Source organism: Bemisia tabaci, chromosome 1 (genome assembly GCF_918797505.1).
Source record: "Bemisia tabaci chromosome 1, PGI_BMITA_v3".
Lineage (NCBI taxonomy): Eukaryota > Metazoa > Arthropoda > Insecta > Hemiptera > Aleyrodidae > Bemisia > Bemisia tabaci.
This window is the reverse complement of record NC_092793.1, coordinates 41,421,164-41,445,785: the sequence shown is the minus strand read 5'-3', so window position 1 is coordinate 41,445,785 and position 24,622 is coordinate 41,421,164. Positions and strand designations below refer to the sequence as shown.

General features: G+C 36.3%; 2 protein-coding genes across 2 annotated transcripts; both read right to left on the bottom strand.

Moving 5' to 3' along the window:
* Positions 1 to 2,001: 2,001 nt before the first annotated feature.
* On the bottom strand, positions 2,002 to 11,935 carry LOC109039695 (uncharacterized). Its single transcript, XM_072306441.1, has 5 exons — positions 11,607 to 11,935; positions 10,196 to 10,445; positions 7,117 to 8,370; positions 5,436 to 5,681; positions 2,002 to 4,518 (listed from the first exon to the last, which is right to left on the bottom strand). The coding sequence occupies exons 2-5, from the start codon at positions 10,443 to 10,445 to the stop codon at positions 4,283 to 4,285; spliced, it is 1,986 nt and encodes a 661-aa protein (XP_072162542.1). The 5' UTR covers positions 11,607 to 11,935; the 3' UTR covers positions 2,002 to 4,282.
* A 386-nt stretch (positions 11,936 to 12,321) lies between these two features.
* On the bottom strand, positions 12,322 to 21,350 carry LOC109040520 (zinc finger BED domain-containing protein 4). The gene is made up of 3 exons (XM_019056494.2): positions 20,534 to 21,350; positions 19,489 to 19,603; positions 12,322 to 18,272 (listed from the first exon to the last, which is right to left on the bottom strand). Exons 1-3 carry the CDS (start codon positions 20,975 to 20,977, stop codon positions 16,690 to 16,692), a joined length of 2,142 nt encoding a protein of 713 aa, XP_018912039.2. The 5' UTR covers positions 20,978 to 21,350; the 3' UTR covers positions 12,322 to 16,689.
* Between the last annotated feature and the right edge of the window lie 3,272 nt (positions 21,351 to 24,622).

Sequence of the window (24,622 nt, the reverse complement as noted above, 5' to 3'; positions counted from 1 at the left end):
CTCGTGTTTTGATGCTTGATTCTTGTAGATTAGCTAAAAATAATAAGATTTGTCCAAACAGCAACTTTCTACGTTCAATATTAACTGAGATATCGCCCTTTGAAGAATTCGATTTATGACATCATCCACCGCGGTAGTGACACCCTTGGTTTCTTCCACCTTGCTTTCATCAGTCAGTGTGATGCACATTTGCGCTTGTTACTAAATGTGAAACTCGGATGAAAGCAAGATGGAAGAAACAAAGAGTGTCAACCGTGGTGGATGACGTCAAAACTCAACTTTTCAAAGTGCCATATCTCGGTTAAGATTGAACGTTGAAAGTTGCTGTTTGGACAGAGCTTATTATTTTTAGCTTATCTACAAGAATCAAGCATCAAAACACGATTCTGTGACCAACGCAACTGACCCATTGCAACTTCAAAATTTTCTTTCCAGGTTAGATGTGTCTACCCGTAAAATTGTCATTTTGCGTTAAAATGCAAATTTTGTAAAGACCCGAGTTTCTACTTTTTTTTAGTAAAACGGCAATATTTTGAGCGAACAGAATTCATCGTCAACTTGTTCCAAATAATTTCCTCTGAAGAGGCTGGACCTTAAGCAGTCTAGTTCTTCAGGGTTTTTATCATAGGTGTGATGAGCAAAATTAACAGATATGTTCCCTTTTCTTTCTCTGAGAGTGAATATTATTTTATTCAAATGATTTGAGAAAATGCTTTTAGGACGAAAAACTCTATGCATATAATAAGGATACTGCTGCCACCAATTTTTTTTGTGGTGATAGTAATTATTTTCGCCTTACAAAAATAAGAAAAGAAACGAGTCTGAGTGGTTGATGGAGCTTGAGTCAGGGGCGTTTTCACCTGCTTGGCTTGGCCCAGGTGATAGTGCCCAAGTAGCATCAGTGCAAAAATTGCAGTGTTCTTACAATCAATTAACAAAAAATGGCAATTTTCACGCTCTTGAGCGAGTTCTTCTCAAATCTTGCCATTCACAAGCACAAGTTCGTTATAAAAGTCAAAATTCAAAAAAAATTGTCTACACCCTGCCTTTTAAAATTTAGTGTTTGAAAGGAAGAATAGCAAAAGCAAATTTAAATTACCAAGAAACATATATGTCTTGGTTGAAAGAAACTTATTTCCGGAAGTGCCGTGGAGGCTGAAAATTTGTAATTCCGCGGCTTTACCCTCATATGTTCAGAAAGTTCTGATTGTAACAAAAGGGCACCCATGAGGAAGTTATTTTATTTTACTCAAAGTAAATCCCTGTACCTGTGGTCAACGCCAGTTTCTCTGTTTCTAAAAATGGGCATGCTTAAAAGCAGCAGAATAAGAATGAATGTTAACCAATTTCTTTGTACAGTTCCTGGTGTTACGATGCTTGCAGAATTAAGGTACTAAATATTGTCAAGGAAAATATTTTGGTGCCAAAAGAGTTTTTATTGTGTTGTTTTTAGAGCCGGGTGAATATTTGAAAATCTTGAATATTTTTCTGGATATCCGAATCGAACTCGAACTTGAAAACCTCGAATTTTGAACTTATTCTTTGGATCCTCAAAATGTAGGAAATTTTAACTTTCTTACATGAAAATATGAAACGCTATGTATGATTAACATAGCATAGGTATGCGTTACATATTTTTATATGAGAAAGTTCTTTTACCTGATCTAACATGCTTATCAATGGAGTTACCTTCTGTTAACTTTTTCTTATCAAGTATTTATTTGTGTTTTTCTTTTTGTCATTATTCTATCATTTATATAGCATTGCACAAAATCATCATATCTCATTCTTTTCCTAAATTTTAAATGTTTGAGATCGCGCATTTTTGTTCATCTCATTTTTTATTTTCTTTAATAAATTATTATTTTGTAAGTTATTTTGGTAATTCTCCATTTTTCTCACCACAGCAAATCGGAATTTCTACATGATTGTTTCCCAATCAAATATCTAATGAATTTATTTCTGATTCAGTAATCTTCAAAAATGATAATAAGTACTAGATTTTCTTTTAAAACTTAATTAATTTTAGTAATTCTATCTGTGAACTACATATACCAAAAAGTTTGGACCAAAAAAATACTTTCAGTGCCCAAATTTAAATAAAATGTATTGAACCACAAGGTGAAGCTTAAAGAAAAATTATTTACTATATTAATTAAAACAATACCAAGGGGTAGAATTGTATTGTCAGATTAATTGGTCTGTAATTGGTCAGAATGTAATTATGTCAAAGGAAAGGTGCCTAAAAGGAATTATGAATTTGCGATTTGAGAATCAAAAAAATTATTTTCCTTTTTTTAGAAAAAATTATTTTATTGAAAATCTACGATGAAGGTTTAATGAGACAAGACGGTTATATGTTTCTGAGTATGAATGAACAAATCCTCATACAAATGAATACATACTATGAGAGTATATAATGAGAAACTTAATATAAATCTTAAACAGGACCATATTCGTATGTGATGGTTGTCCTTACCTAAAAGAAGATGTAAGTTGAGGTAGAAAATTGGTGTGTTTACAAGTTGCAAATAATATGCCATACTAGTGGACCTCCATAATAATAATAATCCTTCTAACAACACAACATTAGTTATTTGAAAGGTCAAAAAGGCATGATGCATATTGAACCTTAGTTCACACCAAAATACACACATGGTAAATCCATGGTAAAACCACATTTGTTAATACCTGAGTAAACGTAGCCCCATAAATTTTCACTTCACAGCTCAAATTGTCGAAATCGACTAAATAACACCACTGAGGTGGAAGTAAATTATTTTAACAACACAACATCAGTCATTTTAAAGCTAAGAAAGAAACAATGCATACCCAACCTAACATTATGTCAAAAACACATTTGGTAATGCCTGAGTAAATGCAGCCATATAAATTTTCACTTCACAGCTCAAATGGTCGGAATTGACTAAATAACACCACTGAGGTGGAAGTAAATTATTGTAACAATACAACATCAGTCATTTTAAAGGTAAGAAAGAAACAATGCATACCTAACCTAACATTATGTCAAAATACATATTAGGTAACCCAGGTCAAAGACACGTTTGGTGATGCCTGAGTAAATGCAGCCTTGTAAAATATCACTTTAGAGCTCAAATTATCCACATGGACTGAATAAAAGCACTTAGGTGGGCGTAACTTATTTTAACAACACATAATCAGTCATTTTAAAGCTAAAAAAGGAACAAGGCATACCTTACGTAAAAGTATGCCATAATACACATTTGGTAAATCCATGGCAAAGACAAATTTGGTAATACTTAAGTACATACATTGGTTAAGCACAAGCATTCCAGAAAAAGGGGTACTAATAACTAGGTAACAAACATTGGTACTTAAGAGAAGTAGGTAAAAAAAAAAATTGGCATTTTTGCCACAGGTCCGGCCATCGAAAGTTCAACTTCTTGAGCCTTTGTGAGAGGAAAACAAAAAATGCCAATAAATACATGGGTCAAATATTATAAAAGAAGCTATATTTAGTGCCCAAAAATTGTGTGCGAATATGTTTAATAAGAAAAAGGAAAAAGTGAATAAAGGAACAAAATCTTCAAATTAATACTTTGTACTAATACTGAATGCAAGTTAAAATCACAATGGGCCTGTTGCAAACTTTTGCTAGAGCAAAAATGAGTGTTGTTTCATACGGAAAACGGCCAAAAAATCATGATGAGCACATCAGCAAAGTCTGAAATTCTTCCTAACTTCACAATCCGCATAAGAAATATGCATTTTTTTAAGCTCCGCACTTCAAAAGCTATACTACAGCACAGGTGAATATTTCGTTGCAGGAGTCGTTCCATTCAACCTTTGCACACTCGGATGTTTCGTACTACTCAACATAGTTGCGCAAAGAGAGGAACACGAAGGCCAATCAAGGCGGATCTTTATCAACGCGAGGAAAATGTGAATGAAAACATGCTAGTTGTTAAAAAAATGTTGGAATCTCTTCGCGTTACATGTTTTTGGTGGATTGGTGTCGGCCATGTTGAATATTGTGTAGTATATCCTAGGGCATAGGGGTTGCATGGAACGACTCCTCTAACAAAATGTTAACCTGTAGTATTGTTTTTGAAGCAGTGCGTTAAAAAAAACACAAATCTTTTACACAGATTGTAAAGTTAGGAGTGCACTTCAGACTTGGCCAATGCGCTCATCACGCTTTTTGAGACATTTTCTATAAAAGACAACTCTTATTTTTGCTCTAGCGAAATTTTGTAAAAGGCCCATTAAATGGGCAATACTCCTGTTAGCCTATCCTTTATTAGACTTCGGTATAACTTACATCTTGAAGAGCAATATTGAAGGTCATTTCAAAGATGTCGTAATCATCTGCTGACCTAGGAAGTTCCTGACGGTTGAAGCACTCCCTGATACGAACAGATTCTGTATCTGTAACCTGGATGGTAGGCTTACACTCTCCATATCCTAAAGGCGGGATAGTCACATGCCCTGTGATACTTTCCAGTATATTGTTGAGGGAAAATCTTGGTGCCGGACCTGTAAACACAAAGAGAAAATGAACGATTAATTATTATAAGAAAAATGTTGAAGAAAAGCAAGAAACCAGAAACAGAAACAAAGGTAACTCAACACACTGGCACAATTAAATGGCGGATGAAAGATTTTGTTACAAAAATATATAAGGAAACTGGTAAAAAAACCTTTGCTAAACTCATATTTCACACAACACACATTGCAGGAACAACGCTTTATCTTAGAGGTTCTTTTGGGCAGAGATGTGCACTGCGCAAGGATCGTATGATAAACAGCTATCGATATTGATCAACATTGATTTAAGTGTCCATTGTTACTTACACTGACCAAAATATCCATCTATAAAGCCTCTCAATATGCTCTCTAAGAAGTTGTTGACCGCCATTAAGGTAGAATTGCCCACTTAAAAGGGGTGTTGATTTCTCGTCATCGATTGAAATTGGTTAATGCACTTGTGCCTCTTAACATCAGTATAAATGGCTTCCCATAAAAAAGAGAAAACACTCATATCATTAACGCCCATTGTTTTCCAAAAGCAATAAAACTATCCGTGACTCATCTTATCTGCAATCCCATAACTTTGCAATTGCAGTCCTTAAAATCAGATGGCTGTAAGTACACTTCCTACCATTTCCAAAAGAACAAGTTTCAACTTTCAAAATTACGAATGGCGTATCTACCAATTTTAAAAAGAAAATTTAAGTAGACCAGCCTTGTGCATCTTCGGTATTTTCAGATAAAGTTAGTAGCAGAAATCGGAGATACAGTTTTATCTGAACAGACAAAGCTTCAATTTTTTCAAAAATTTTACCAAAACCTGGCTGGTTCTCAGGGTCCTTTGATTCATCTATAATTACCTCATAATTGTACAAAAAACTGCACAAAACACTTGCACTGCTTGCATTGTACAAAAAACTTACCTTCTGCTTTTTCCAAGTATGTTACAAGAAATTTGTAAACTTGTGTTTTTCTATCATCATTGCTAATATGAAACTGATAAAGCAACATTTCTTTTGAGTAAATCTTCTCTATTTTCTGACAAAATATATCTTTGGCTGCTTCTGGCTGAGCTTTAAGAAACGTCAATAGATTATATTGATTAAATCCTTTGCCAAAAGCTTTGACTCCATCCGCAATCCTTTTCACACAGCAGTGCTGTAACGCAGCTGTGACATGAAAGAAACAAATTTGCACACATTAATCATACAGAAAATATAATAGGTATTGGCTGTTTAGATATTCAACCCCTCCTGCCTAAACAGTAACATCACTGTGTGTTTGCTCTTTAATCTCTAACTAAGCAGCTCAGCCCATTATATTTCGTTTATTAAAAGCAGATCTAGAAGTGTGTTTGCTCAAGTTTGGTGAACTACCATAAATCAATAAAAATGAGCTTTAAGTTTGCCCACTAAAAACAGGTAATATGTTTTCCACTATTCAACAACGTTAGGAGCAGCATCACTCTGTCATGCAAAGTACATGGTATGATGTTACACCGTGGACGCTTTCCACAGTGGTTGGTGGCCAAATTTTTTTTTGGTGTATATTTGAGGTAGGAAATTGGTTAAAAAGGAAAAAAAAATATCCAAATTTTTGTTAGGCTCCGCCAGTGTCGTAAAGTTTTAAAAAACTTCAAAACTCAATGAAGTTCGCAAAAGTATGCACACTGCCAATTTTCAGCAATTGGACTAAGTGACAACTTTTATTACTTTCAGAAGTTTCATAGAGTTTTGAAGTTATAATTAGATGAAAGTAGGCGCATTATATTACACAATCTCACATTTTGAAACTTATATCATGTTTTTTAAAAAAGAAATAATAAAAAAAATATTGCTATATTTCAAGGCTAAAAAATGGCAACATGGCGCCCATCTAAAAATGTTCTGTTGGGATTAGAAAATTCTCAGGCATTATTCAGCGTTGTTTAACTAAGTAACTTTGGATGTTAAAATGGGACTTTCGGCCACTTTTACTGAAATTTAGCTGCATTGAAAATGGATGCTGAAATATCGATTTTTACCTACAAGTTCAAAACTTTAAGCGACTTGCAGGGGCCAAATTAGAAAAGTAGGGATTTTGGGAAAAACCGAGAGGTTGTCCCTACAGGGTCGTGTACTCAATTTGCTATATCAAAATTTGTTCTGAAGAAAAAAATTGGAGAACTTAGTTTTGGGCTTTTGGTGGCATCTTGAAAATGAAGAAAATCGATGTTAGGAGTGGCAATGTTGGGGGCCGTTTTGAAACCATCCGCCTACTGTGTTGAGTCAAATTTCAGATAGTTCTGAGCTATGATTCAGCTTGAAAAAAAAGGAAAAAATTTGCATTTTACCCCAATATCCTAAATTTTAGGCAACTGGCAGAGGCTAAAATAAATGTTCGTATTTTTTTCCTTTTTCAGCCTTTCCATACGTCACCCATCCATGTAAAAATTTCGACTGGACATGTTGGAGTTCGAAAAAACTTCTCGTTCTCTCCACCTTAGGGGTGATTCGATAGCTTTCTATTGGTTCCAGTGGATAAGACAAGGACAAAGCCCCGTCCCCCGACAATTCCTCTGATACACCTACGGCAAGGTCGTGCAATGAAAACGGAGTAATTTACCTTTCACAGCAATGGTTCGTTCTTCCTCGAAGTTGGCACGTGTCACTCTAGTGTAGGTTCTAATGTACTGGAAAAGCAAGGAATCCGCCATTGCAGAATTGATTGAGGCCACATCCTCTGCCTCCATGACAACTTGTAATTCTTGTCTGATAGAACTGTTAGCCACATCTGCAAGCGTTAGGTTCATTTTAAGTGCTTCTTCAGAACCTCGTAAAAGAATTTCCACAAAAACTCTGTTAAAAAAGGCAGGCGTTATGCCACTGTGCATGATACTCCACGCACAGATTTTTCCGTATTTTTCAAATTCCTCAAGCATAGGCTCACATCTTATAAACGTCTTCAGGTAATCACCGCCTTCTAAGAAGTCAGATACTCTTATTTCATTTAGAGCTTTGCTGCATAGTGCTTTTGTAGGACCGAAACCCACACCACATTCTGATATGAAAGATACTGATGGTTTTGCTGTAAATATAAATTCTTTATCTGATATTATTGAAATGAGAGTTGGCAAAACCTTTTCTTGGCGGTTTACTTTCACGAAGGTGCGTTGAGTGTTTTGGGCATTGCTTCTATAACACTGAATTATCTCTCCTGTGAGGTTTGTGTCATCGGAACCAGATCCATTCAGATTCTTCTTCTGTGCTGTTTTTGATGTTTTGGTGAACTTTTTCTTTGGTACCGACATGAATACACCACGATCAGATGAATCGCTGTCAGAAAAAGATTTGCTGGAGTTGTCTTCGTCGAATAAGTTTTGCTTTGGAACAATGTATATAAAGTATTTTAATGATGTCCGCTCAAAAAGAAACTGCCCATCTAATAAAGCGACATTTTTGGCAACATGAAAGTGGTCCATTTTTTTTAATTTCGTGTTAATAAGAGTGAAATCGATACTCTTTCCGAGTTTAGATGCCTCTAGAGCTTTGTTAATTTGTTTCACTACATCCACATCGGACATAGCAGTGGTGAATTTTATGCCTCTAAAAACGAGGCCTTCTGCTCCAAGAGCATCAAATGCATTGTCAGAGAGAGGAGTTTTCGGGATCGTACAATTCTGAAGAAGGACAAAATCTCGAGTAAAATTTTTTATCTCATTCTTTTTTTTTGTAACAGTATCACTTGGTCCCGCTGCAGAGGCAGAAGATAGCATGGCTTCGGTTTTATTTTTCTTTACTATCCATTCATTTTTTGATCCGTACATCGACTGGAAGGGGTTAGCCCTCTTAGTGGTCAGTGGTGTAAGTGAAGGAGAACCTGAAAACAGAAAGAAATTAATGACCAAGTTAATTTAATAACAAACGGTTCTTCGCAAACATGGTTAAAACTGGCTGATCCCTCTCCGTCGAATTCGGCGGTCATTAGCTAGAGCTTCAGTCTATCCTTTAGAAATACTTCTGTGTAACTTTCTATAAAAACTATGGTTGGTTCCTAATCTGGATCTTTATGGCGGCAACTACTTTTAAAATCTATGACTCAAAAGGGGCCTTGTTTAAGGCATCATGGCCCCCACAAATTGGAGCCTTCCGCGGCAAATAACCAAGAGAACAAAATGTTTCCGCCCAAATTACAATGAATCCTCCTGAAATTACATCGAGTTGTAAATGGGGGTAGCTGACTGTAGAGCAGCGCTAATGCGAGTCTCCTTGAGTCTGTGTACACTCATTTTGTTGCTTCTTTCATTGAAATTTTTTTTAGTATCATTTTTAAGACAACAAACCACTTTTTCCAGGCATATGAGGAGTGACAGAAGTTAAACCAAACCTCCCTCCCCCTCCCAAGTACCCAGAGGACCCAAAGGGAAGGAGAGGGGGGGGGGGACTTCTAGAGTATAAATTCGTATTCCATTGAGTTGATTTGCCATAATTATACATAGTTTCCATACCGTTAAAATGCATGATTTTTTTTAAAAATCAGTTCATCGGTTGGTCAGGGTACCCGGCACATTTAAGTAGTGTTGTGAGAGATACGCATTAGTTAAAGGTCAGTAACACAAAATTTGTTCAGAGTTTTACACAGTCATTTTCAGTTTTAAAAATTTGATAAGACATCAAAAAGTTCAAAACAGCATTTGTAAAAAAGGTAACCAAAATTCCAGTCAAGATGGTGTAGATTCATGGTGGTTTCGGTATTCCAAAGCAAATAAGCATTTGTCATTTTGCATGTCTACCTATATCATCAGAGGGTGGCAAAAATATCACTTCAAACGGGTCAAATACTTCACGGTTTTAACTACAGGTTTCTGGGCGATTTCTAACTAAAAAATGATTTTAAAAATTTGCCAGAAACCTAATTTTCTTTGTTCTTTCAGAAAATGAAGATAAAAAAATTGATGCTAGAGACCCTTGACAGTGGTGGAGAAAGTGGTGGTTTTGCAGAAAGCGAAGAGAATGTGGCATAAACCAGCTAAGATCACAGCTTTTATCAAAGGCCACTGTGTAATGCACTGTCATATGGAAAAAAAGTAGTTGTGGGCGTTCTTTAATGGGAAGGAAACAGTGAAAGGTGCAAGTTTTATGTGGACAACAATGTGACAGCGACCTCAAAAAGTGCTCAGGGTGCCTTAAAAAATGTGAGGGTGAAGAACTTTCTCCACACCCGACCCTACATACGTTCAGACATCGTCGATGTCCATCAAAAGAGAGGAAAGCACTTTCTTCAGTTTGATTCTGTAACAGCCACTTTGAAAATTTAGTAGCATATTTTCATCGTTAAACTCGGTTACTCTCGGTCTAAATTGATTGGTCTAATGAAAACTCCTGGTCGAACAGACTCACCATACTTTGAGACGAATGTCAATCTCTGATTAGGTCTGAACCAGCACCATTAAACTGGTTATAATACAAGTAGTCAGATGGAACCATTGATGAGTGGTGAAATAAGCAATACTTGGCTTTGGTACTAACATACGATGAGTCTGTTCTACTGGCAGGTGGAGCATAATTTTTCCAGGACGATCAGCAATAAATGATAGGAATGAGAACAGAATAAAGTTGGTTTCATTAGGAATAGGATCAATGACAAAAGAAGCCAAGTAAATAGCGGACCTTTATCATATAAAAGTGATGTGAATGAGACGTACCTTCACTGGCTTTGAAAATGCAAAGATACACTGCACTCCCCCAGCCATCAGTGCTTGGCGGATAAAAACAGCCATTTACACACCTAATTCCTCTTGTGAATCCTGAGGAGCTTTTATACTTCAGTCCACAGGCCTCCGGAAACGAGGCTGTGAGTGTGGTGAGTGACAGAGTTTGATCGCCTTCTAGCGGCAGTTCCATTACATCGCCATTAGCACTTCCAATATCAGTTGCAACTTTGACGAACCCCATCTATATTTGGGACAAATAAGATAGTTTTACAAGGATCTATGAGCTTAATAGGGTTATTTTGAATAGAAAAAGTGAATGGTCTGGTAAGGTAAGGGCCAATGTTGAATTAACTTTTCAGTGTCGAAGTCGAAAGATAACATAACATCACTTCTCAGCTTGAGATTTTACCGATTTTGAATGCGAGTTTGGTGATCTACAAGTTGAGTCAGCATTGAATAGAAACTATTTGTATTTGACGTGGGCTAGACGTCAAAATCACCAATTACTCATCCTAAATTGGACGTATTTCTACCAAACAGACCTATGTGGAAGTGAGAAATATGGGATGTGCTCGTTAGTGATCGGGCCATAAGAATGAATGGGGAATATAAAGCGCCAGTGACGTCAGCGGCAATGAAAAAGAGGGGACGCAACATCATCGTCGTTGTCGGTGCGCTTTAACTCATGAGCCCTGTCCACAAGGCTCTCTTGCCATCCCCGCGGCTCATATATCCCGCATTCAGTTGCACATAGGTCTGTTTGATAGAATGCAATATCCCGCTTTTCCAATTCTTCAAAAGGAATCACGCACACTTTTACATTGCTTCTTATGCAGATTTCTAGAGCACATCCCATATTTCTCACCTCAACGTAGGTCTGTTTGGTAGAAATACGTCCAATTGGTAAAGATTCCCAGTCACTGAATTTCTCTTCTGCACACTGGATAGCTCACTTGTAGGGTTTCGAACTTACGTCACAAATTACAAATGATTATTTCAAGGCAAAAAAAGCTTGGATTCAAAACATGGTGATGCTTCTACAGACCTAGGACTTTTTTCGTGCACGAAAAACTTGAAAGGCGCAAAGACGTCTTTATTGAGAAGATGTGACAGAAACAAAGAAATTATGAGTTTGATAAATTTCAAGTTATTAGAGGCAGTTTCTGCAGTGCAATTGCGAGACACTTCGGAAAAGTTACGGAGCGCTCAAAATCTTGTTCTGGATACCAACAAGAAGGAAGGAAGAGGCATGTAGTGCACAGCAGACCAATAACACAATATTTCTGCTGGCAACGATAAATAGGTGCTGCATGTGAAATTTCTTAGAACTAATGAAAAGTAAGAAACAAAACAAAACAATTATAGTTTTGAATTGCAGGGCGAGATTTTAACAGAAAATTACCTGTTCATGTGTTCCAGGACTTCCAGTTCCAGGTGTAGATTACTAGATTTATTAGCGATTTAGCACATTCCAACAATGGAAAGAATGAGGTTATGGGATCACAATATTGAATTTTGATGGCTTTATATAAGTTAGTTAAATTTGCAGGAACTCATTATGTGTAATATATCAATGGATTTGTTATTGGTTCGGCAATCATGAAAAAGGCGTTTCGATGAGAGGTTTTCCTTCGATTTTAGGGAAATTGCGGAAAATTGCCGGCCAATCAGAGTCTGGGAAAAATAGTTGACACCGATTGGACCGGTGCGCCCGCATCATCGATCGCACAAAAAATTTATGCCGTATAGACGATCAAATTCCCGAACCAATTCCGATCAAAGTAGCATCAATCTGAAATTCATAAATTTGCTTAATTTTAAAATGGACAGAAACGTTTCCTGTGGCAGGAAATGATGAAATTCCTGTCTGATCTCACTTTGATCAAAAAAGTGCGGCCCGTCAAAATTGATCAAATTCCCGGATCAAAGTAGCATCAAAGTGTCGGGAGTCACCAGTCTGAAATTCATTAATTTGCGAAAACTTGACAGAATGTTTCCTATGGCAGGAAATGATGAATGGTGACACTCCGTTCTGATCTTAGATCAAAAAAGTGCGGCCCGTCATTTGATGGTAGATGGTGACCACCAGGATCCGGAATTTGATCGTCTAAATGGAGGCCTCAAACGGCGCGTCATAGTCCGTGCAGCAGCAATCAACGTTGATGATCCTCCGCAAAATGTAATCGATGAAAACGGTGAACCACCATGGACCAAGAGAATAAATAAGGACTCCCAACTCCCTATGCTAACCTGTGTTAAAAACCGTTAACGCGCGCTCGCAGCGAACCTGGCAGAGGGTGCGGTGAACTAACGCCACAGCGGTCCACGATCGTACCTCTATAGTATGTTATTCCATGCAATGTTCTTTGTTTATCTATGATTTATGTATTTGTGTAGATACTTTAATACATTTTACTTTCGCAAACTAATGAAATTGTATAGATACATACCTTCTGCAGAGGTCAATGCGAAAGACTTTGATTTGAAGTATCTTATCAAAACACGAGCAAAGATGATTCAGTCAACTTCTGACGCAGAATCAAAGAGACTTGCTAATAATCAAATTAAAGGTAATGCTTGAAGTCAAGTATCTTTGATTTTGTGACACTCAGTTGATTTTTATCAGTATAACACTATTTCTCACTAAAAAGATTTCACTTAACAGAGAGGCGCCTTCGGCTAAAAGTACGATCCTGATTCCTGCTGCACACTACATACACACTTCCTTTGGCTTTCTCAACAGCAGTTGCTGCTGAGTAAAACGGTTAGAAATAACACTTCACATTAATACCAGTTTATGTACACGAAGACTGACGAAGATTGAAATGAAAATGGGAAACTTTTCACACTAAACTCTTCAAAACTGCAGGGCGACCACGAGGATACGAGGATCTAGAAACTTCTATGAGCACTACTGAGTGATAAGCCTAAATAGGTGGTGCATGGAAATATAAACAGGAAGACCCAATCATCGGTTTAGTTCACTACACCCTCTGCCAGGGAGCGCTGATGACAGCGCTAACCGGAGTTGGGGGTCCTTATTTATTCTCTTGGTCCATGGAACCACCCAACATCGCTGAAAACGTAAACATTGAAGAAGGCCAAGCCATGGACCAATAGAATAAATAAGGACTCCCAACTCCCTATGCTACCCTGTGTTAAAAACCGTTAACGCGCGCTCGCAGCGAACCTGGCAGAGGGTGCGGTGAACTAACGCCGCAGCGGTCCACGATCGTACCTCTATAGTATGTTATTCCATGCAATGTTCTTTGTTTATCTATGATTTATTTATTTGTGTAGATACTTTAATACATTTTACTTTCGCAAACTAATGAAATTGTATAGATACATGCCTTCGGCAGAGGTCAATGCGAAAGACTTTGATTTGAAGTATCTTATCAAAACACGAGCAAAGATGATTCAGTCAACTTCTGACGCAGAATCAAAGAGACTTGCTAATAATCAAATTAAAGGTAATGCTTGAAGTCAAGTATCTTTGATTTTGTGACACTCAGTTGATTTTTATCAGTACAACACTATTTCTCACTAAAAAGATTTCACTTAACAGAGCGGCGCCTTCGGCTAAAAGTACAATCCTGATTCCTGCTGCACACTACATACACACTTCCTTTGGCTTTCTCAACAGCAGTTGCTGCTGAGTAAAACGGTTAGAAATAACACTTCACATACCAGTTTATGTACACGAAGACTGACGAAGATTGAAATGAAAATGGGAAACTTTTCACACTAAACTCTTCAAAACTGCAGGGCGACCACGAGGATACGAGGATCTAGAAACTTCTATGAGCACTACTGAGTGATAAGCCTAAATAGGTGGTAGACATGTGCGATTAATCGAAAAATAATCGAATAATCGATTAATCGAATCTTTTCGATGTCGATTTTTTCGATTAATGATGGGATCGATTTTTATCGACTAATCGATTACGCACGTCGAATTAATCGAAATCGAAACCTCTTTTTTGATAGTTTTTCTCCTTCCTTCTTAAAAAAAATCCAATATTTCGTAACTTTCGCATCGAAGAACGTATTTATTTCTTCTACTAAATGATGCCTTAAAAAAATACATTCATCATTTCAGAGAGATTTAGCCATTAAAAAAATTGAGTTCATTTGCGTTTCTTAAAATTATTCCAATGTTAAAATTGCATTCCTATGGTACCTGATGCTTGTGAGTTTTGAATGAGAAACAATTAAGTACAGAGAAAAATTTTAAAAAAATTCATTTGTTCTGGAAAAAAAAGTTTAAGAAGAAAATTGAAACTAAAAATAATTCTTTCAAGTGTCAAGTCACATAAAACTTCTTAATACCAAATAATTGTCAGAATAAGTAAGTACTTCAGAATTTTTCTCAACTGGCATAAATCATAGGTGCTTAAAGACAATAATTAACATTAAAATAATTACTAAAAATTCAGGGCGTTCGACACTTTTCAAAAAAAAAGATCCCTAATAATTTTTTGATTCCTTATGACCAAAATGCAAAATATTCCCTGGTCATCAGGAATTTTTATAGTGAAAATCTTGCTAGTCTTGCTAGAAAAATAACAAATTAGTGAAAGCGTGAGTTTTTCAAATAATCTTTTAAAAAGTTTTAATACAGCTTTTACTGTTTTTAAAAAAATTTCGATTATTTTATTAAAAAGAAGGTTTCCTTGTCATGGATTGGTTAAAGGCAAAATGAGTTAAAGGATATTTGCTTTACCTTTCTAATACTTGAACCAACTCCTGGAAAAAATAAATAACGGCTAAAATATTTTTGCCTGAATTGAGAAGACCGAATGATGATACTTAAAGCGATCAAGAATTTATCGAGGCGAATGTGTTCAATGACTCAGTTAAAATTAATTCAGCTTTGGTTGCAACAAAAAATTTGCTGCTATTATGGGACAACTTTAACTAACTTTATTAGTACTGACATGCTAATGAAAGGAGCTTAGGTATAATTTGTGGAATTAGACTGAATCACCGCCTGAATTCAGAGTGATGAGGTTCAATAATCTATTATGCATGAAAAAAAAAGAAAAGAAATCCAAATTATTTTATGACTTTATTTTTCTTTGAGAAATTTAAAAAAAAACAAATAGGAACATTTAACATTAGGTACGTTAACTTATGACAGCATGTAGCTGCACTGAAAATTCAGTCGTGAGCAATGACCAACATATTCTTGAAAATAAAGAGCACCTTAAAATCTTAAGGCAACGAAGGACAGAATATATTCTGCCTGCTTTAAAGATCATAATTTAATATCAAATATAAACTGTAGAAACTACAAAAATACGAAAACAAGGCAACTAAACCAAAAACAGAGAAGTAACATTTTAAATGTGACTAAATAAATTGAATATTAAATATTTTGAAGAGAGAAGGAATGCTACAGAGAGTAGGTAACTTCCAACAAAAAAGAAACATGTAAACTGAAACAAAATGAGATCCTAATAATATACACATAGGAGACAAGAAAAACTAAACCTAAATATTGCAAAAGATTCTTTAGCTGCTGAAAAATTTTTCCTTGACACTCAGCTGGAACAAATCTAGATAGAATATGAGGTAAGTAAACAGCCAAAGTCTCGGTTTTGGAGGAAAGAGTGAAAAATAACCCCTTAAAATGCTGGGTAGCATTCCACTCCTGCATGCTTCAGAATTTCCTGAGTTTTAGAGAATAACCAATGTTAAGGCAAAGACTAAAAATTGAGACTACAGGTGTAAAAAATACATAAAGTTAAGACTTCGAAGAAGAAATGAATACAACAGATATAGGTAGCACTTCCAACAAAGCGAATGAAAAATTTGAGATAGTCATAATTTAAGAAGCCAGAATGGCACGGATATTGCAGTGACTTGCTAAGCCTATTTGATGTTAGTAAATACACAAATATGTCAGCTTGATAGAAAAAAAAGAGAATAATCATTAAACATTTTGAGTCACATCAAACTTCTGGATGCGAAAAAAAAAAAAAAAAAATGCTCAGTTCTTCAAAAATATTTGTACATAAAGGACTTATTTCCTAATAAAAGTAGCCTGCGTTGAGGCAGTAACTAAATAAGTAGAAAATAGTGATAATTCATACTTAGGAGAATAAAAGGAATACAATGGAAATTAGGTGTTACATGTGGCAAAAATAAAAAAACAAACACCATGTTTTAAAATGGAAAAATGGAGGTAGTCAGTATGTAAGAGGTTCGAAAACAAACTAAATATTTCAGAAACTTTGAAAAATGCTTCAAAATTTTACAAAATATACTGCCAAAATAAAGAACACACAAAAAATTCATAATTTGAGTTAGGTGCTGCCCACCTACTCCAATAAAAATCCTCAATTTTTCAAAAAAAGGATTTAATAATCTAATTTGTAAATATTACCTTAATTTTGAGGAACTGATAAGAAATATCACAAAACAGTATGTGCGATCATTGATCTCACTGTGAGTAGGAGTAGGAAAGGGCTAATTAACATTTACATAAACCACACAGAGTCATCAACACTGTGCATAAAGAGTAGTTTTGGTATTTTTGGGCTTTTCAACCGAGACCGTTTAGGCGAGACAATGTTTCCTGTTACCGAAAACATACGCTCAGAAGCAACTGAAGATCCTTGAATGATGAGGAATTGAACTGCAATTTGGTAGAGTTCAGGATACTTGTATTTGAGTTTTGTTTCCCATTCTTCAAGGGGGTTGCAATCCTTATCTACAACGGATTCATCAAGATATTGACGAAGCTGCATAGGCATCCCACCCAAGTTAACCATTCCTGAGTTTTCCTTTTCAGCGATTTTTTTATTTTCATGGTGAATCCATAAGCTCTTTATTTTTTTGGTTGGAGCTTCAACTTCTTCTTCAACTTGCTCACCTTGCTGAGGTTTCTTCTTCTTCTTTTCTTCAATTTTCTTCAGTTCATTTGAGATCACAGAAAGAGCGTTGGAGATTGCAATTGCACTTTCAAAATGCATCCGTTTAAATCTCGGATCCAAAATAGTGCTGATTGCCAATGGCCTAACATGTTCCACGTCTTTGAATCGTGAATCCATTTCTTCGATAAGTTTGGCTTTTAAAGCCATGACTGGGGCAAGTTTTGGCTTTGTTGCTTGAAGATGCGCATTCAAAGACCAAATTGTTGGTATCACTAGGCTGCCTGAGGCATATTTTTCCCCACTATTTTCAGTTGTTGCTTCTTTAAACGGCCGTAATAGAATGATTGTCTCTTTTATTATGGCTTGCTCATCTGGACCTATGACTTTAGGAAGCTGATTAAATTCAATGAGAACAGCGTTAACATGGTGACAAATGGAATCAACACGTTCCAACATATCAAAGGTGCTGTTCCATCTTGTGATTACATCTTGTATTAATTTTACTAATTCCGCTTCTGGAACACCACTTAAAAGTTGCAGATCTCTTAATTTGTCAGATGCATTCACATTCTGTCTCACAAATGTGACACCAGATTTTACTTTCTCAACAAGTTCTATTATTTCGGGGATTGCTTGAATGGCTGCCCGCACCACAAGATCTTCTTGATGGTCGAAGCACCAGATATGTTTTCTAACCCCCAATAAGTCAGTCACTGCTCTGCATATCTTCGAATCACCATCCGTCGTCATGCCACTTACTTGGGACTTATTGATTTTCCAATTATCTAGGATACCTTTCAACACATTATACAGGTAATCAGATGTATGATTAGATGTTAGCAATTCACAGCCTAAAACGACTAATTTAATGTTAGCACTGGCAGCATCCAGATAATGCCCTGTCAAGGATATATAACTTTTCAGATTATGCTGTTCCGTCCAAATATCCGATGTTAGAGCGAGGTAATTTTCTCGATCCAGTATTTCCTGCATTCTCCGTCTTAGTACCTCGTACTTCTTATCTATTAGGCCTGCCAATTTTTTCCGGTTGGGTGGATGATAGAGAGGGACAATGGTGCTTAACAGTTTCCTGAACCCCGTGTGTTCTACATGTCTGAACGGTAAGCAGTCCTTCGCAGTCATGTAGACTATGGAATCTGTTATCTGGTTCCATTTGGCATGGCCCTCTGAAAAAAAAAGAAGAATTGATTGCAAACTTATCATGATAAAAGAAAAAAGTAAAATAAGTTGAAACTTGTTCAGATTCTCTTTACTTTGCCTACTTAAAGGAAAAAAATAAATATATTATTAAATAAGTTAATAAAAATTCCAAGGCTAAATCTTTTGTTTTGTATGCCATGAGTTGTTCGGACAATTTCTAATTAACATTTTAGCCTGAACTCTTGGAAGATGAGGAAACAAATTCCTCCTGCCGGACGGTGGAGCGAGTCAATGGGGTAGGTTGGACACAGTGTGGGAGCTTCAAAAGCTCATATGTTTGTGAATACTAAGCGTAATAGTTTGAAAGTGGTTCCATTGGTTTTCTTGTAAAATTTTCTTCCAGGAACACCCCTTAAAATTTATATTGTGACAGCATAAACGTCCAAATTTGCGACTTTAGTCAAAAATTTCATGTCCGACCTCCCCCAATAACTCGTTCCACTGTGTGCCTTTCTAAAATTACTTTTTCTGACTTTCTTCTAAATTCTGTAAAACAGTGTGCTTAAAAAAAGAATTATTTAATTTAAACATTTTCATTTTACCATGTACTTAATACAATTTAGACTTCTAAAAAAATTTCATTCAAAATACTAACAAAATACTAGCAATTAGACCTGAAGACTCACAAACCTTCAGAAAATTTTCTGGGGCTCAGGAAAAACCAGAATATCTGAGGTAAACATGAGATTTTTCGTTAATAGTATCCATGAGGCTCTTGATATGTTTTGCTGTTCTGCCATGCTAGGAAAGAACGCCATATGAGCCTTCAGGTGTTGCCAATTTTCCTTGCCCAAATATTTAATGCTCATCTTCGAAAATACAAATTTTTAGGGAAATTAACAAATATTTTCTTCCAATTTTTTAGAGGATTTTATTCGGAATTTAATCTCAAGTATCTGAAAATTTCAAGGACGGATACTCTAAATTTTCTCTGAAATGAATACTTCATCACAAGAAATCTGGCAACCTTCGACTGTAGCTTGCAAGTGAGAGAAGGTCCTGCTTACCCTGAAGATAAACCTGGGCATGCTTTTTTCCCCTCCCCCCACCTAAAAAAAGAATTCAGATAAGAGCCTGCAAAGTGCCTCAAACAGACATGAACTGAAAAGTGTACTTCAGTGCTACGGCTTCTAACTTCACCATGACTACAATAATGTAATTTTATTGTTATTTTGAACTCACCTTTCATTGCTCCTTGATTTGAAAATGATTCTGGAATACTGTTGGGAGTTTTTTTTGAGCTGATTGGAGGTGTCGTTGTGCTGGTTGGAATTGTTGTTGTCCTTGCAGTTCCATCCTGCACAGAGGGAGAAAAGAAAATGTAGATACCTAGTATCAAGGAGTGCATTAGCAATTTAATTTGGTAAAGATATGGAATAGCTTCTGGCCATGCACAGGAACAGTGCCCCCTTGCTTTTGAAGGCGAGAAGAAAAAAGAAAATGATGAAGTATGGAGTAATAGGTACCTTGACAAATCTTTTAGCAGGACATTCAATCCAGATTGTTTTTGAAAATTATCATGGCTATGTTCCAGTTTTAACTACTCTGCGATTACCTTAAGGACTAGGTAGCATTAATTTTTTGTTCACATTCACCTTTACTGTCCCTCTCCTTTTTCTGCCCTAGCCATCTTTTCTATTCCTGGTTTCAGCTATCATTTTCCTTTCTTCTTTCTCTTAGACCAATTTGCTGATTCCCTTCCCAGCGTGTAATCCCAAAAGATGATGACACAACAGATCCGGTTGTAACAATTTGTGCCATAAACAGACCAAATGATCCTTTAGAGATGGTCGAGTATCTTGTCAGTGGCTGTATCAACCTCAGTGTCTAAATTCAACGTCTTTGGGGCGAAACCTTGGCCAAAAAACTAAACGCCAAACATAATGGTTTGGATGGGAGTATTGGTACAAAGGCAAAAAAAAGGAGTAAAGTACATTTTAAGAGATGTAAATTTCAAAAAATAGGGCACGATTTGGATCGTCCTCCTGGGAGGGTTCCGGGTTCCCCCTGACCATTCAGAGGTGTGCCTTGTCAATGAACATATCCGCAAGCCAACTAATCACGCAATATGAAAACTGTGAAATCCAGTAATAACCTGGATTTTCGATGGAGTAAAATGGAATTGAATAATATCTGCATAACCTAAATCCTTCCATTACTTTTGGACGCGGTCCATTGCTCTTCTTTAACAAGGCAGACGAATAACAAAATTAGCCGGTGTACATACCTCGTTCGATTTTGCTTTTTTGTTTTTGGGAGGCTTGAATAGATCATACAACGTTCTCCTTTTTAAGTTAGATGGTGCTTCCCCACCAGATGCTGTCGGTGTTTCAGTTTCAGTTTCAGTCGTGTGAGATGGGCCAGCTGTGGGATCTGGTCCAGGGTCATCAGCATCTTCTTCTTCTGAATCAACAGCGTTAACAACACTATCTATGGTGGCTGATAATAGAGGATCTTGATCAACTGCAGTGGTTGTCGATGAGGTTGAGGCCCTGGAGTCAGTGACTGGCACTGGTACGGATAATGTCCCATGTTGAGAGATGATGTGATTCTTCATGTTAGTAGTGTTCTTACAATACTGGAGTGTGCATTTGCACAATGTGCAAATAACTTTTGTGTTGCCCGGCAACAATTTGAAAAAATCCCATACTTTTGAACGTTTTCTTCCCATATTGAAGCACCAAATAGAAATACACAATTATAAATCTTAAAGGCACTAAACAGTATAAATAATAACATAACATCAAACGCAGCAGAAAAAAAAAATTGTACGAAATAAATCACGGAATAAATACAAAATAACGAATAATCACCACAGCCTAACCTCGGAACTCACATCTCTCTTCTCTCAATGTGATCCGATTCGCATTTTCCGCGGTAAAAATAAAAAATCCGGCAGCTTGCACGCAAAACAAAATTTTCGATTAATAATCGATTAAATCGATTATTTGAACCGATCATCGATTAGTGATCGATTACTTTTAAAACAATTAAACGATTCTCGATTATTCGATTATTGAATTAATCGCACATGTCTAATAGGTGGTGCATGGAAATATAAACAGGAAGACCCAATCATCGGTTTAGTTCACTACACCCTCTGCCAGAGAGCGCTGACGTCAGCGGTAACCGGAGTTGGGGGTCCTTATTTATTCCCTTGGTCCATGGCCAAGCCCTCATACGGGCGAATCAGGCGGTAACCCAGTTGGGGGTCCTTATTCATATTCGTCCATGGCAAGCCCTCATACGGGCGAATCTTATAAACAATAAACATTGAAGAAAACGTAAACAATGAAGAAAACGTAAACAATGCACCTAACCTCCAAAGACCCATCCAAAGACCCAGTCTTGTTCTAAAGCTACCAAAGAAACTGGAAGAGGAAGACTACGAGTTGAATCTTATAGCAGCGTTAACTGCAGGTTGTCTACCCTCCGAAGTGCCCCATTCTTACCATACCAAGAAGCAATTAGCTCAGATGAAGACTGGACCACCGCAATCAAAACTGAACTAGCAGCTCATGATAAAAATGGTACGTGGAAGCTTGTTCCTTACAATAATCAGGAAGTCATAGACTCTAGATGGGTTTTTGCTAGAAAAGTTATTAATGGTGAAGAAGTTAAGAAAGCTCGTTTAGTTGCTAGGGGTTTTCAGCAAACGTCTACTGAAGACGAAAACAATTATGCTCCAGTTGCGAGAATGGTAACAGTTAGGGTTTTATTAGCTATAGCCGTTGAAAACAATTATGAAATTCACCAGTTAGACATTAAGTCTGCGTTCCTTAATGGAAAATTATCCAAGCCTGTTTTCATGAAAATCCCAGACGGTCTTCATTGTAAAGATAAAAATCTTGTTTGTGAACTTGAAAAGTCCCTCTATGGACTAAGATGTGCATCAAAACAATGGAATGAGCGTCTCAATTTGTACTTGCTAAAAATAGGTTTTAAAAGAAGTAAGAAAGACCCTTGTTTGTACTATAAAGATAATATGTATTTGCTTATTTGGGTTGACGACATTCTTCTAGTTTCCAATAATCGTTCAGAAATTTTGAAAGTCAAAAATTTGTTAAAACAGGAATTTGAGATTAAAGATTTGTCCGATGAAACAGAAATCCATTTTCTCGGTTTGGAAATTGTTCGCTCTAATGATTGTATTTTCCTTTCTCAGAAACGTCTAATTGACAAAATTTTGAAGAAATTCAAAATGGAGAATTGTAATCCTCGTCATATTCCAATTTCTGAAGGCATATCTTTTGATAATGTAGAGAATTCGCATAATTCTAACATTCCTTATCGAGAGCTCATTGGCAGCTTAATGTATTTAATGACAGGTTCTAGACCTGATTTGTGTTACGCAGTGTCCTTCTTTAGCCAATTCCAAAGTAATTTTACTGACCAGCATTGGAAAGAGTTAAAAAATGTTTTAAGGTATCTTTTGAAAACCAGAGATCTATGTTTGAAATTTACTAAAACTGGCCAAACAGTTCCTTATATTTTAACAACTTATGTTGATGCCAGTTACGCCCCAGATAAGACTGATCGTAAAAGTGTCACAGGTTTTTTCATTAAAATTAATAATTGTCTAATTACATGGAAAACTAAAAAACAGTCAGTTGTTGCTCTGTCCACAGCAGAAGCCGAATATGTAGCCATGTCCCTTTGTCTTGTTGAATTTTTATTTCTAAAACAATTACTTAATACTGTTGATTTAAAGACTGATAAGATTAAAGTTCGTGAAGATAATGAGCCAGCCATCACTATGGCTAGTACTTTGGAGACAAATCGCTCCAAACATATCGATGTTCGCCATCATTTTATTAAAGATCTTGTTGCTAACAACTTAATTCAAATTCTCATATCAGTACTTCAGAACAAATTGCAGATATGATGACCAAGGCTTTACCTAGAGTCAAATTTGAATATTTTCGAGACGCTCTTGGAATGTGCATCACTTAATTTAGTTCCTTTTGGACGATTTCTAAATGTAAGTAAATTATTATTTTGACAAGCGCATTAATTAAATTTTGATAGTCATGTTAAGTAAATTTTCCTTTTGGCAAGCGCGTCAATTAAATTTTGGTCCATTTGTATTTTGTCGATTATTACCAATTTTGTTTTGTAGTTAATAAGTCTATTTTGTGTGTTGCGATTGGGGGGGTGTGTTAAAGTTTCTCAGTCAATCCCAACACAATCCTATGGCGCTACCTAGCGGTGCTTTACCGAACTACTTTTCTTTCTAGAATGTTCTCTTGTCGTTGTTGAATCGTCGCCATTGCTAAGTCAATATAAGTCATGTTCGCCTTTATAAGATTACTTTTTCTCTCAATAAAAGTTTATCAACTCTAAATCGAGTTGTGTTATTTCGAAAGTTTAATAATATTAAGGGGGGTTCGGACCCCCAAATGCGTCAATTCAAAGGTCATTTAATTTACCCGCGAAATAAGCCAATTTCCCCCAGATTTGCCTCCACATTATCTCAGTAAGGTCAAAATCAGTTCAACATTACGTTGGCAAGTCCCCAAATTTCGGGAAAAGTTAAAAAAAAACGAAATTTAAACGGTCAAATTTTATCACCTTAAATTTCGTTTTTTTTTTAACTTTTCCCGAAATTTGGGGACTTGCCAAAGTAATGTTGAACTGATTTTGACCTTAATGAGATAACGTGGAGGCAAATCTGGGGGAAATCGGCTTATTTCGCGGGAAAATTATATGACCTTTGAATTGACGTATTTGGGGGTCCGACCCCCTTCCCCTTAAAATTAGTTCGAAGTGAATTCTGCAATTTTTACTAAAAAGCGAACACAATTTGGTAAATTTTCCAGTTTTATTCTTTTTTATTACGATAATTTGAACTGGAGTTATGATTTTTTGAAAATAGGTCAAATTTGACCTTTGGGTCATTCCATGCCTAGGTAGTCCGGGGGGTACTTTTTTTCCCCCTCCAAATGACCCAACGATATTTATTTTTGGACTCCTCAATACTCCTACTTTTTGGAAATATATGGGGTTTACCTCCGTTTTGTTTTTTTTCTCGCAATTTTTACGTGTTTTGCAACCCCGTTGCTTAGCTTCATCCTACTGTAAAAAGAGTGACAGTTTGGTAGCAATGTGTTCTGGTGTTCCCGCCAAAAGCAAGTTTCAGGTTGTGTTTGCAGTTGTCAAAAAACTGATTCAATGTGCTCCTGCAAAGTTTCAATTTTTAAAAGTAATTACTGGATATTATATGTAACTTTTAAAACTTAGTGTACTGACTGTCACACCCGTTACGCAAAACATGGGTTTTTTAAAGTAACTTTTTTAATTTGTGTCATTTTGAGAT

Coding starts and splice junctions, on each gene's coding strand:
- LOC109039695 (XM_072306441.1), bottom strand. CDS start 10,445: ATGGGGTTCGTCAAAGTTGCAACTGATATTGGAAGTGCTAATGGCGAT. Junction 8,371..10,195: donor CATTTTCAAAGCCAGTGAAG/GTACGTCTCATT, acceptor TTCTGTTTTCAG/GTTCTCCTTCACTTACACCA. Junction 4,519..5,435: donor ATACTTGGAAAAAGCAGAAG/GTAAGTTTTTTG, acceptor TTGTGTTTACAG/GTCCGGCACCAAGATTTTCC.
- LOC109040520 (XM_019056494.2), bottom strand. CDS start 20,977: ATGGGAAGAAAACGTTCAAAAGTATGGGATTTTTTCAAATTGTTGCCG. Junction 19,604..20,533: donor AAAAAGCAAAATCGAACGAG/GTATGTACACCG, acceptor CCCTCTGTGCAG/GATGGAACTGCAAGGACAAC. Junction 18,273..19,488: donor AAATCAAGGAGCAATGAAAG/GTGAGTTCAAAA, acceptor TTTTTTTTTCAG/AGGGCCATGCCAAATGGAAC.